Source organism: Sminthopsis crassicaudata, chromosome X, assembly GCF_048593235.1.
Source record: "Sminthopsis crassicaudata isolate SCR6 chromosome X, ASM4859323v1, whole genome shotgun sequence".
NCBI lineage: Eukaryota > Metazoa > Chordata > Mammalia > Dasyuromorphia > Dasyuridae > Sminthopsis > Sminthopsis crassicaudata.
This window is the reverse complement of record NC_133623.1, coordinates 64,478,004-64,491,834: the sequence shown is the minus strand read 5'-3', so window position 1 is coordinate 64,491,834 and position 13,831 is coordinate 64,478,004. Positions and strand designations below refer to the sequence as shown.

The window sequence follows — 13,831 nt, the reverse complement described above, 5'->3', positions numbered from 1 at the left end:
GGAACTCATGATTAGGGGGCCTGGCCTGAATATTAATTCAGGAGAGTGTGATATCATGAAAACCTAGGGTGGAAAAGATGCTGATCAACAGGAAAAAGAAGGGAAGGTATTGTATCTATATGTCCACCAAACTTCCCACAATATAGGAAGCATTGCAACTGGGGATGGCAGAAATTCACATGAGAAAAAAGTTTAAAAGTTAATAATAAAACCCCATTGCCTCAGACATTTATACACACATATATGTATGTATATCCACATATATTTCTAGATACATATATGTGTATGGGCATACATATCCATATGTGGATTTATGGATATCCATAGGATAGAGATAGAGGTATATATTAAAGTATCTATTTAATGTTAATGTTTATATTCCTTAGTGAAACTCAAGTAGAAGCTTTCTGTTTGTGGTGGTCTCTTCAAACATCATTGGTCTCTTCTAAAAATTAAACTTGTATCTTAAAATGGTGAATCAGCGGCATGGCATCGTGGGTAAAGAACTTACTTTAGAAACCAGAAATTCTGCCACAAACTGACTTGTGACCTGGAACCAATTACTTAACCTCTCTGTGATCAAAGCAATTCTTTAATCTTCTAAGTTGTAGGGAAGGTGCCATCCTGTGTTGATAAGGGAATTTCCTCACCCAAGAATTCCTTGTCTCAATGAAATTGAAAGTTCAGCCCCATTTCCTATAGGTATTATTTATTTTTTACATTCCCTCCATTTCCAAATATACACCTTTCCACTCTCCTCCAAAGAAAAAAATTCTTGTAACAAAGGAAAAAGAAATAGAAAAGGAAATAATAATTCACCAAAATTTCTCAACAAATCAACTACGTTTGACAGAGAATTCACTATTCTATGGCCATCGCCTTCTACCTCTGCAAAAAAAGTGATTTGACAGAAGGAGGTCTCTAGTACAATGTCCTAGGAATTTGTGCTTGGGCCCTCTGATATCTAATATTTTTTATCAATAAAGGGTCATCATACTTGTAAATGATACAGATCTGACGGGAATAACAACATACATTGGTTCCAAAATATTCTTGATGAGCCAGATGGTTAATGAGGAAACTAATTCACATTTCACCTGAATAATCTCCTCATCAATAAGATATGGAGCTTTGACTAGCTGGCCCACAAGGTCCCATTCTGCTCTTAACCTATGATCTTATGTATGACCTTGGACAAGCCACATCAATTGTATGGGCCTCAGTGTAAAATGATGGGGCTGGATAAGATGGTCTTGGAGAGTCTCTTCAAATCCTTACTCTAGAATGGACTATAAAAAGGAGATATTGCTTCTTTACCTTCTCTATTCTTTTCTAGCTACAAATAGGGCTGTTTTGAGCTACTTACTGAAAGGGAATCAGGGGGAAAGCAGTTTGACACCATCCCACATCAACCCCGCCTCCATGTGGCATTTAAATCACATGTCCTGCCTAGACAATACTGACCCTGGGTTTGGACTGCCTCTTTAGTTTTGTCCGTTTGTGGTGGTTCTCCTTTGACCTTAGCCAAGCAAATATCTATCATGAAAAGGTAACTTTTGTGAATTAAAGAAGTACAAAGATTCTGAGTCCCCTGACAACTACCCTAGCAGTCTTATAAAAGATGTAAAAGATATCCACCCACAAGGGAATTGTCCTAAGCTTGGCCATTTGGACAGCACAGATAAAAGGCTTAATATAAAATGTTTAATTAGCAGAGTTGCAAACCGTTTATGTTTTTCTGAGGTTTTAAGTATCCCCTTAACAATCATTAAAAGTTAACAATCATTAAAAAATACTGAGTCCTATTTTAAGTTTGTTTTGGTCAAATACACATGTGTGAGTGTTCTATAGTTAACATTAATTCTGCTTATAAGAAATTACCTCTCATGCTTGATTCATTTTGTATATTGAGCACTTTTTATTACTTCCTTTCTTTTTTGGGGAAACCCAAGACATGAGCAATATCATCCTTGGAACATCAGGATGGGAAATGAACCAAGAGTCTATGGTTAGGGAGCCCAGCCCCTTTTGAGGCCAGATTCTCTCAATTCTCAACCTAGTTCGTAGGACATAAAATAGATATGGTACCCTCACCCTTCGCAGAGTCAGAAATAGTTTCTTGAGAAAATCTTGCTTCAATAGAGCTAGCTACCTAGAAACAAGAAGGGAAAGGTAAGACTCATCTGAACTCATCTGAAAAAGACACGAGGTTTTTATGAACTACAAACACAATATCAATCAACCATGTAATTTGGCAGTCAAACCAATTTAATGGGAAAATGGGCTTCATTAAGACAAGTATGGTATCCAGGTGATATTCCTATCACTCTGACCTGATCAGACCACATCGAGTATTGTGTTCAGTTCTAGAACCGTATCCAGAGGAAGATCATATGAGGATTTATTAAAGATAGTGGGAATATTTGGGGGGAAAGACTCAGGGGGTACATGATAGCTATTTTCAAATACCTCAAATACCTTCAAATATTGTCAGACAAAAGATTAGACTTTTATTTGGGCCCAAAGGGCAAAACCAAAAACGGCAGAGAGAAGTTAGAAAAAGACAATTTTAGGCTGTGATTTGAGGGAAATTTGCCTAAAAAAGAGCTGTCTAAAAGCAGAATGAGCTGACTCAAGGGATAGTGAATTCCACTTCATATAAAGTCTTCAAGCAAAAGCTGCTTGACCATTTGGATATGACATAGAGTAGAGTTCTTAACCTGGGCTCCATAGATCCTATAGAGATTTGGGGTGGGGTCTTTGAAAGTACAACTTTTAATATTGTGATAACTTCATTTCTAGTTGATTAATTTCCTTTGTAATCCTATTTATTTTATTTTATTCCTGTTTAAAAACATTCTGTGAGGAAGAGTTCCATATATTTCATTAGACTGCTAAAGGGGTCTGTGACACAAAAAAAAAAAAATCTTAGGAAGTCTTGTTGTACAGGATATGAATTGGATTAAATGACTGCTGAGATTCCTCCTAACTAGGAAATTTGGTGATTATGCGAATCAGTGTTATAGACAATCCAGGTTGAGAATAGCCTGATGTAGATAATAGAGCCTTAGGCTGGAAATTTAGTTGACTGTGGTATGATGAGTCTCTGCTGCTAACTTACAGTATGACCCTCAGCAATTTCTTCTCTTCCTCCCATTCCTTGGTGCCCTTCCCCACCCACTTAGAAAATAATGGATAGAAATATACTCGGTGACATGCTCATTACAGGAAACTAGACCTCCTTGGGATAGACATATTGGAGGGATTCTCCATTGGTTGGGATCATAGGCAGCAGAATGCTGATAACAAGAGATGAAAGCAGAACTCCATATAACCTCAGGCACCCAGATCTGGGGTTCCTGAGGGCTGAGGCCCTCCACTAATGAAGACTATAACCCTTCCCCACCTTCAACCAATTCAATCCAATCCAATGCAATGCAATCCAATCCAATAAGCATTTATTTAAGGCACTGTGCTAGATGCTGAATATACAAAGACAGAAAGGAAATAATTAGTGCCCTCAGGGAGCTTACATTACATTCTCCTTGGGGGGTGTGGTTTACAACATGCAAAGAGATAAGCATATACATAATAATTTGAAAAGGTAGAAGGGAACAAAAATAACTATGGGGAATAGGAAGAGCTTCCCACAGGAAGGGGAACATGTAGGCAGAGGTGAAGTGGCAGTGGACTCCAACCTCGGCAAAGGCCAGTGAAGAAATGCTGAGTCTGGAGAATGGCAAATGGAGTAGTTTGATGACACAGAATGTGTGAAGGACAGTAATGGACAACTGGGCTCAAAAAGTAAGCTGGAGCCAGACCATGGAAAGTTTTGAATACCAAGCTGAGAAGTTGGTGGTATGAACCAGGGAAATAGAAAGCTACATAATGTTCTTAAGTAGTTGAGTGATGTAGTAGGTTGTATCCCAGTCCATGTCAGGAGAGGACTGGGGATTTAGTCACCAGGAAGGTCGACCCCATCAGGCAAGGGCTTAGAGCTGGTTTGGGCAGTGGAGTCTCAGGAGTGGAGAAGAATCTCCTCTTTGAGACCGTGAAGAGGGCATGAAGAGGGCTGGGTATAGTGTGAAGAGTACTGCATTTAGAGTCAATGGGTGCCACAGATGACATCGATCACACAAGTGTGATTCCTGGTTCTGTAGACTGAGAGTCAGAGTCCTTCTGAAGCCCCCTTCTGCTCTAGATCATGTGACTGAGTCAAGAGACCTTCTTGCACAATTTTGTTGTGCCTGTATACCTTGGATGAAAAGTTCCCCTCACTGGGCTTTGGTTTTCCCATCTATAACATGGAAGGATTAGAGCTGATGATTTCAAAGCTTTGACAGCTTGAGCTCTTTCCTGGCCTGTGTAGACATCTGTCTTGATTCTGTCTACTTAAGGATCCACCCAGCCAGTGGCCTCTAATCACCCAGGCTTTTGCCAATAGACTATAGAGGGTCAATGGTGTTGTTGACCCAACAAGTTGATGTCTGTCTAATAACCCTGGACTTGGGAGTCAGGAGACCTGAGACTTCCACACTCTCATGTGACTTTGAGTGAGTCACCAGCTGTAAAATGGGGTTAGCTCCTGCCTTTCCTTCTTCACAGTGAATATTTGAGAAAACAGATGAGAAGTGAGATCTCTCTGAGCCTCAGTTTTTTTATCTGTTAAATGGGGATACTGTTATGAATAGGGACACTAGAAGAGGAACCAAATAATAGCGGCAGACCTAATGATAAAATTTAGTCTGCTTACAAAAACTCATTCCCCTTCCTGGGAAGCATAAGGTAGCTACATAAGCAATAATACAAGGGGATTTTCAGTCCCCCGGGGGGGTTAGGGAAAAGGGTCTGAGGTGCAGGAAAAATTGCTGGGAGTCTGCCAAGAGGTGGGGGCACCCGAAGACCATTGGATTTGGAATGAGAGGACCTGGGTTCGAATCCCAGCTTATTTTGTTGTGTGATCTTGGACAAGGCCTTTTTTGAGCTCTTTCGAATGAGCGGTCACACTAGATCATTTCTACAGGTCCTTCCAGCTCAAAATCCCATGGTCTTTGGATGTATATACGCTCCCACTACCTTCAAGATCGTTGCCACTGACACCTACTGTCTGTGTCTGAGAACTGCGCCTTCTCCAACCCCACTTTCTGCCATCAGCACTAAATTTTCTAGAGCTGAAAAGCTTCTTCTCCTCATATGGGAATGAGGACCTAGATGGTAGGGCTAGGGGGATGCAGGGGAAGGAATAAGAGGCAAGAGGGAAGAGAGCCATGGAGTCTCATCCAGTATCCGCTCCTGCCCTTTGAGGAGACAAAAGCAGCTTAGGCTAATGGATGGAGTATGGCTCTTGGAGTTAGGCCGGCTTTTACGTCACACTGTGCTTTGGGCACAGATAAGGCTGTGTGACCTTGAATGAGTCCCTTTGCCTTTGACTGCCTTAGCTTTCTCATCTGCAGAATGAGGGGGATGAACTCGATGACCTCCAACATCTCTTCCCACTCTTGCTCTATGTCTACGAGGTGGCGGAGGGACAGAGGACAAATGACTCCAAGCTACAGATACCCGTCCACCCCTCCAAAAAGCTCCAGCAATGCTACTGTGGACCTGAGCCTGAATTTGATTGCCTTGGACCAGAATGTAGCTGTAAGACTGTTTTCTGAAATAGGAGAATTGTGAGGGATCACCTGGTGATATGTGGCATGGAGCTGGGTGGGCGGGGGCAGGCCAGGCGGCCTTTCTGTGATGCTTTCCCTGGGCAGGCACCTGGGGGCCCCTCCCAACTCCCCGAGGGACCTGGGGCCTTTCGCATCACAGGGTCCCGCTGGGCCGCAGCTTCTGGCGGGCCAGGGCGACAGCATAGCATCTCTGAAAGCGGACCAGGAGGATGGGCACCAGGAGCACACTGGTCAGCATGCCGGCCATGGCTGTGATGGCGGCTGTGACCTGACCCAAAGCAGACATGGGGTAGATGTCGCCGTAGCCCACGGTGGTGAGGGTGATCACAGTCCACCAAAAGCAGGTGAGGATGTCAGCAAAATGCACCTCGCTCTGGCCCTGGCCGTGACCCGTGCCCAACAGCTCTCCGTACAGGAAGAGGGAACCGAACAGCAAGATCTCTCCCGCCCAGAGCAGGAGCAGAAGGCCTGCCTCCCGCCAGGATGAGCGCAGAGTGTGGGCCAGCACCCTCAGAGCCAGCGGCTTCTCCACCAGCCCCAGGAGGCGGCCCAGCTTGAGCACATAGAGTACGCGCATGGCCCCCAACACCAAGCAGAGGCGGGGGTGGCGTTCGGCCCTGCGGCCCACGGCCAGCTCCACCAGCACGGGGAAGAGGGATGCCAGGTCGACCAGGGTCATGGGGCTGCGGAGGAATTTGATCTTGTTGGGACAGGAGATGCTCCGGGCCAGCAGCTCAGCCCCGAACCAGAGCACACAGAGCAGTTCCAGGTAGAGAAGGTGGGGAGCCCGCTGGTACACCAGCCCGGGGGTCGGGGCCTGAGGCGGGGGCAGGCCCTCCTTCTCACCATCCCAGGGCTCCAGGGGCCGGAAGTTGGACGTAAAGTAGTCCAGCTGCACCGAGGTTTCTTGGAAGAAGATCACCAGGACACCCAGAAGGAAGAGCATGGAGAGGAGGGCAGCACACTGTGGGAGGGGGGAAAAAACAAAACAAAACAAAACTTGTCAGTGGCTTCCCAGCTAGCATTGCCCCCAACCTCCCAGGGTCCCCACGCCCCTGCTGGGAAAGCTCCAGTGACTGCAAAGCCGTCCCAGACGCACTCTACCTGACTCACTTGGCTTCTTGACTTAGGGGCTGCTTCGGCACTTAGAGCCAATGTGCTTTGCACTAGAAAGTACTGGAAAGAACGCAGCAGAGAATCAGAGCGTAGCAGAGCATGAGAACAGAATGGGAGAGCTGGAAGGTGCATTAGGAGAGACAAAGAGTAGAGAACATTAGAGCTGGGAGGTCCATGGAGCAAAGGCGGCAGGCCCGGGAGGGACTTTAGAACAAGAGGTCAGAAAAGGAAGGGGCTTCGGAGCACAGGATGAGCCTAAATGGTACAACACCTTACGCATCCCAGAAAACGTCTGATGAATGAGAACTGAGCCCAAGGCCACAGGGGATGGTCCCCGGAGCAGGGGGCAGAGGGGAAGGAAGGATTCAGAGCCTGTCTAGGGGGCTGAGAGTGTTACCTTGCCTGCTAAGGAGGAGCAGGGCTGGTTAAGCAGAGTCCACAGCCATGGCTTCCAGGTCCCCTGGGCCCTGGCGGAGTTGGGGCTCTCAATGGGTCCCAGCAGGCCTTGTTCTTCTCCCAGCTCACTCTCCTCCCAGGCATGGAAGTCCTCAGCCCGTCCATCACCTCCACTGAGCTTCAGCCAGCAGCAGGGGGCCAGAGGGGCGTCGGCAAGCCCCCAGAAGGCCAGCTCTTCCTCCAGCACTGCCCGACATATGTCTGGGGGGCAGTGCAGCTGGCGTGTTCGGTAGTAGCCCAGTACGTAGCCAAAGAGATGGGGGCTGCGGTCAAAGAAGACCTCTCGGGCCAGAGTGCCACCTATGGGGGGCTCTGTCAGTTGGTAGAGCCGTGTGCCGGGGAAGGCCCTCAGGGTGCTATGGTACGTCTCATAGCGCACGCCCCCCACATTGAGGACCAGCCTCTCACCTGAGCCCTCCATGGCCCACCTGCCTGACTCTGGGTCCACTTGGCTCTGCTGGTAAGAAAAAGAGGCAGCACATTAGGATTAGTTTCAAGGGGAGATCCAGGCTGGGTCTCTGCCCCTGCCTTCCCTGTCTTGTCCAGCAGCTCCAGATTTAGTCTGGGAAACAGAGTTCCTGAGAAGGTGAAGAATTGGAGTAGGGGAATAAAAATGGTGAAGAGAGAAGGGATTCTTCACTGGTTTCCAATCCTGGCTTTGTCACCTATGGAACCTCAGACAAATCACTTTCCCCTGAGCCTCGATGTCCATTCCCTACCTAGAAGATGAGGAAATTGAACTGATCCTTTTCAGCTTTGAATCCCATATTTGTAGTTTCACCAGTTATAATTCTCATTCTCATTTGACTTTCTAGACCCCGGTTTCCCTATCAACAGAAGTGGAGTTTTGCTTTGCAGGGACCTTAGTGGCTAGGTAGTCCAACCCAGGAAAAAATCATCTCTATAAAATACCCCATAACTAGTCAGCTAGCTTTTGCTTAAAGATACCAAATGAGTAGAATTTACTACCTTTTGGGGCAACTCATTCTACTCTTGGACAGCTTGAATTATTGGAAAGCTTCACATGCCTTAAATTTGCCTCTCTGTAACTTCCGCCCATGGCAGATTCTGGATCTGCCCTCTGGGACCAAACAGATTCCCTATCCCAGTATCCCCCCAGCCAGCCTTCTTTTCTCCAGGCAAAATGCTAACAATCCCTTTGATTTGACATGGACCTAAGCCTTTTACCACTTTGGTTGCCCTCTTCTAAATGATCAATATCTTTTAAAAAATGTGACATCCAGAACCGAACACAAAAATCCAGAACACACTAGAGTGGGACCATCACCTCCTTGGAGGTTCTTGGAAGCTGTGTCCCTCTTAATGCAGCCCAAAGGCACATTAGCTTTTTTTTTTGGCAGCTATATCATAGTGTTAATTCAAATTGAGTCAACTTCCAGGTACTGGACAGTGTAGGTGGATGGGGATTATTTCCAAATCTGCCAAAGTACTTTTATCTACCTGAGGGCATCCAATGGACTAGCTGAGAGTTTTTCACTATTAGATTTGATCACTAGCTCTGGGAAGTTTTCTTGGATCTTATGCATTTTCTGTGGTGGGTGAAAGAAAAGTTACCTATATCTATATGTAAAAGTATTGTACAGATATTAGGACCCCTCCTCCCCAATTTGGGCAATCCTAAATAAGGGCTATATTGGGCTTTATTCAGATTTCCTGGGAATTTAGTGTTGTCTGATTCACCAGTTTGTGAAATTGATTTTTTGAACCCAGTGTAAGACCTTACATTTATCCATATGCATTTTATGCTATTGGCAGCTAGGTGGCGCGGTGGATAGTGTGCTGGGTTTAGAATCAGGAAAACATATTCATGTGTTCAATTACAGCTTCAGATTCTTGGTGGCTGTGTGACCCTGGGCAAGTCACCTAACTCTGTTTGCCTTAGTTTCTCAAGTAAAATGAGTTACAGAAGGCAATGGAAAACCACCCCAGTATTTTTTTTCCAAGAAACCAGCTCTTGAAGAGTCAGACCTGACTGTGGCAACAACAAACCTTTATATTATTAGATTTAGCACTTTTTTGTATACTTTCTCTTCCTCAAAACCTCCAAGACAGAATATATTGGAGTGAGGAAAAGGGGGGATCTCGCTCTCTTTCCTTTACCCAGGAATAGAAAATGGTGACATTTTCTGGCAAGTGATGAGTGACATGTACTTGATCAAGTGAGTCTGAGAGGGGAGTCCCTGGACCTCAAGTTTCTAGCTACCTTCTGCCTTTCTTTTTCCTTTTCTAATGATAGGTCAGAGAAAAGCAATCCTAAGGATGGATATTCCTAACCTTGTGGCTTTTACCTTGTGAGCGATCCTGTGTTCAAGACTTCCCAAGTTGTAGAGTTTCCGAGTGACAGTTCTTAAGTTTGAGAGTCAGGAACCAGCCTCCTGAAAGAAGAAAATGTCTTCAACAGAGTATCTAAAGAAGGAAAATCACCCAGAGCAGAAGGACCAAAGCCAGGGAGTCCATGAAGTCTAAACCTTTTTAGCCCTCTTTACTTGGAGAGCTCAAGCAGAGTGTGAATGGGGAATGTTTATTCAGCAGCCCACCCAAGTGTCTTTACTTTCAGGGGGAGTTTATCAGGCATAGGCTCTGCGAAAGCCTTTGCACCCAATGCATTTTCTGTGGTGAGAGAAAGGCAGCCTCATACCTAATACCCATATCATTGACTGTGAATACAAGAGCTATGGACTCTACTTGTGGAATCCTAGGCAAGATCCATGTCTAATTTTCTTCCGATTTCCCCAGAATTTAATTTAAGAGTACAAACACAAGCAAAAGAGAAATCCTGACCCTTCTGGCATCAGAAATGAGATCAGTCTGGAAGGGCCAGAAGGAGTTAATGTTCTAGAGGCACAATCAGGTTGAGTACCGGACTTAAAGTCAGGAAACCAGATTTAAATCCCACCTTGGCCATTGATTACCAGTTTTTTCTTGGGCAAGTTTCTTTCCTCATCTGCAAAATGGGAGTGATCTTGCTGTTGCTATTTCCCTCTAAGGTTGTTGTGAGGAAAGCATACCATTTCCTTCTCCAACTCATTCATTTTACAAATGAGGAAACTGAGGCAAACAGGGATTGGCTGAGAAGGGGCACCACATATCTCTGCAGAGGGTGCCAAACCTCAGAAGGGCTGCGCTTGATCATTATACTAGTTGTGTCTGGGGCTTAAGCTTCACAAAGAGCTTCCCTCGCAAGGATCCCTTGAGGTCAGTGGCATGTAGGCATTATGGCCCCCATTCTGGAAAGGGCTGCAGCGAAAAGAAGCACAGTCTCTGAACTGGCAAACTACAGAGGAGAAGCTAGCCAGATCCCAGGGTGGTCAGGACAGGGAACCAGGGAGAGCAAGGAAATGTGCTGATTCGGAATGAGTTTTCCAAATGAAGAGAGAGGATTTCAGGGTCACTGCTGTTCTCCCTCTGTGTCTCTATTCCTGTCTCTGTCTCTTCTGTCTCTTCTCCTCCTCCTCCTCCTGTCTGTCTCTGTCTTTCTCCATGTCTCTGTCTCTCTCTGCTCTGTCTCTATGTCTGTCTGTCTCTGTTTCTGTGTTTCCTTTCTATTCCTCTGTATCACTGTGTCTCTCTCTCCTTCCTCTATCTCACTGTCTCTGTCTCTTTCCTTTATCTCATTTTTATCTTTCCTTTATCTCATTGTCTCTGTTTCTCTGTGTCTCTCTGCTATCTGTCTCCTCTCTCTCCTGTCTATATCTCTGTCTGCTCTCTATTTCTGTGTCTCTCTCCTTCCTTTATCTCACTGTCTCTGTCTCTCTCTGTCTCTGTCTCTGTCTCTCTCTCTCTCTCTGTCTCACTTACTGTCTCTCTCTGTCTCTCTGTCTCTCTCTCTGTCTCTCTGTCTCTCTCTGTGTCTCTCTCTGTGTCTCTCTCTGTGTCTCTCTCTGTGTCTCTCTCTCTCTCTCTCTCTCTCTCTCTCTCTCTCTCTCTCTCTCTCTCTCTCTCTCTCTCTCTCTCTCTCTCTCTCTCTCTCTCTCTCTCTCTCTCTCCTCCTTCTCTGGCTGCCCAGGCTGAGGAAAGATGTTGAGATTGTCAACGTTGGAAAGGATTTTAGAACATGGAATATCAGATATGGAAAGGACCTTAGAACCAAGAATATTACAGCTGAAAGAGACTTCTGAATATAGACTATCCGAGCTAGGAGGAATCTCAGAATACAAAAGACTGGCGCTGGAAGGGACCTTAACTTAAACCTAGAACTTAAAATGTCAGAACTAGGAGGTCCTTAGAACATGGAAGGTTAGAGCTAGGAAGGACTTCAGAATACAAAAGTCTGAGCTGGTAGAGACTTGAAAACACAGAAGGATCTTTGAAAAATGCTGCAAAACGACCCTGACGCTTAGAAGTCAAAGACACAATGTCAAAGCTGGAAGGGGTCTTAGAACATGGAATATTAGTGCTGAGGGGGACTTTAGAGTCCAGAAGGACACAGCTATAAAGGACTTTAGGACAAAGGACGGCAGAGAAGGAAGCCGTGTTAGAGCTGAAGGGGGCTTTAGGTAGCACCTCGCCCAGCTCCCTGATTGCACTCCAGAGAAACCTGAGATCTGCTCACATCCCCAGTGGGAAGCCGAACCAGTCGTGGTCGCCCAACACGCCCAGAAGGTTGTTCTGCAGGAGAGTCACCCCTAGCATCCCTGGGAGCCTGGAATCTGGGGGAGCTTCGAGGAGACTCCTGTCGAGTCTATGAGAGCTGCGAATCCTCTAGATACTGCTGTGCCAAGGGTGCGGTCAGCGGGACTAGGGCTATATGTTAAGTGCAGCATCGGGGGCTTGGGAAGCGTGTGCAAAGATGCCCTTCCTTCTGCTCGGTAGATCCCTCCCTCCCTCTCTCCTCCCCCCTCTCCGCTCCTCTGGAAACAAGTCAAAATGCCCCTGCCCCAGAACTGGGAGCCGGGGCTAAGCACGGTGACAGGGGTGCTAAGTGTCGCATGGGTGTGTGTGGGGAGATTTCTGAGGAGTTGGGGCTAGCCCAGGACGAGAGGAACTTTGGGGAAGGGTGTCCTTGTCACCCTGCTAGATAACCCAAAGCCACTTCTCCCTATCTTCCCCAGGGAGGGACCTGCAGTGGCCCCAGCAGCCCCTGAGCCGGCTGCTTAATGAAGCCCCCCGGTTTTAGCTAAAAGAGGGGATCCAAAGTGGGGTGGACTGGCCACGAGGCGCTTAAAGGGTCCTAGAACTTCTGTGCAGGAAAGGATCCCGGGATCATTTCACTCAACCCTGGGCTTGACAGGAGACAACTGAGGCCCAAAGAGGGGAGCTGGTTTGTGGAGTGCCACACGGCTGGCAGAAGTGGGGTTCCAACCGAAGCCGAGGGGCCGAGAGCCGGGGGCGGGGAGGAGGGCGGGGGACTTAGCATTCAGTGGAACCACTTCGAAGGCTGAGAGCCCAAGGTCATCCAAGTGGGAAGTGGCAGAGTCCCACGAAGCCCCCGTCCATTGTGCTCGCTCTTGCCACCTCGGAACTCGGCGGGTCGAGAGCCGGGTCCGGGCGGGAGAGGCGAGTACCGAAGCGAGTCGGCAACAAAGGAAGGGTTAACGCGCTCTCGCGGGTAACCTTCCACTTTCTGGCCCCGAGGTCGGGCAGCCCGTCCCGGCTCCGCGCGCGGCCAGCCTGCTCCTGCAGGGGGACCCGGTTTCCGAGGGAAACTGGCCCGTGGCTCCCTCCCCCGTCCCCGGCAGCCCCTGCCCCCGCGCCTCCCTCCTACCGTGCACCTAGGCTGGGCTCGTCTCAGGTCGGCCGGCTGCGGCCGGGGGCTGGGGGCGCTGCGGGGGGAGGGGCCGGCGGAGCTCCTCGGGAGCTGTCCTCTCTCGGCGTGTCCGGGCAGGAATGAGCCCAGGGGCCTCTGGTGGCTGCAGATGAAGGGGCTCCACGGGCTCCCCCCCTCATTAGGTTTGCAGACTTCACCCCCGCCCCTGGTGGGGAAGCAGAGGATGGCCAGCCCGGGGCCAACTTCTCTGCTCCTCCTTCCTTCTCAGGCTCGGCTCCAGGCCTGAGCGCAGGGAGGGGGGAGAGGCGGCTGGGGGGAAAACAGGAAGTTAGGTGGTCAGGCTCGGGGCCAATTCACAAGACTGGAAATTTGGAACAACAGGGCCCCCATTTCTGCTCCTCCGCCCCCCCACCCCGCCCCCCCAGCCCCAGGACAATGCTCTCAGCAGCGGGCCCTGGGGAGGGGGAGAGGGGAGGCGAGGACCAGAAGACAGCACATGTTCCAGGCCAGATGTGCTCCTGGCCACATCCAGCTGTTGCTGCCCACTCATCTCTCTCGCCGTTTCCTCGGGGATTAGCCATGCTCAGAGAATAGGCTGTTTGACTCCGGCCTGTGCTGACGTTGGCTGAGGCCCCAGTCTCCTCGACACAAACCATGCTCCCCCTCCCTCCCCCTCCTCCCGGGCCGGGGGACTGCCTCGAGCCAGTTCTCTCGCTCTGATTTAGGGGGTGGGGGATTGGCCAGGCCCCGGGAAGATTTCGGGGGGGGGAGGTTTCAGGGGAGGGGGGGAATTGGCCCGGAGCTCCCTCCAGGGTTAATCCAATGTTCAGACGCTTCCCCTCACCCCCCCCCCTAGCAG

The 13,831-nt window shown here is 48.3% G+C and overlaps 1 protein-coding gene across 4 annotated transcripts; it reads right to left on the bottom strand.

Annotated features, from left to right (window-relative positions):
* Window positions 1–3,441: 3,441 nt before the first annotated feature.
* On the bottom strand, window positions 3,442–13,415 carry LOC141549209 (voltage-gated potassium channel KCNC1-like). Of its 4 annotated transcripts, none has more exons than XM_074278622.1 (4): window positions 12,970–13,415; window positions 9,554–9,640; window positions 7,186–7,698; window positions 3,442–6,636 (listed from the first exon to the last, which is right to left on the bottom strand). In XM_074278622.1, exons 3-4 carry the CDS (start codon window positions 7,663–7,665, stop codon window positions 5,806–5,808), a joined length of 1,311 nt encoding a protein of 436 aa, XP_074134723.1. In that variant the 5' UTR covers window positions 7,666–7,698; window positions 9,554–9,640; window positions 12,970–13,415; the 3' UTR covers window positions 3,442–5,805. The 4 variants fall into 4 exon arrangements, with proteins under 4 accessions (XP_074134723.1, XP_074134724.1, XP_074134720.1 ...); XM_074278623.1 differs by having other exon boundaries at window positions 12,977–13,415; XM_074278619.1 differs by having other exon boundaries at window positions 7,186–7,701; window positions 12,970–13,412.
* Window positions 13,416–13,831: the final 416 nt, after the last annotated feature.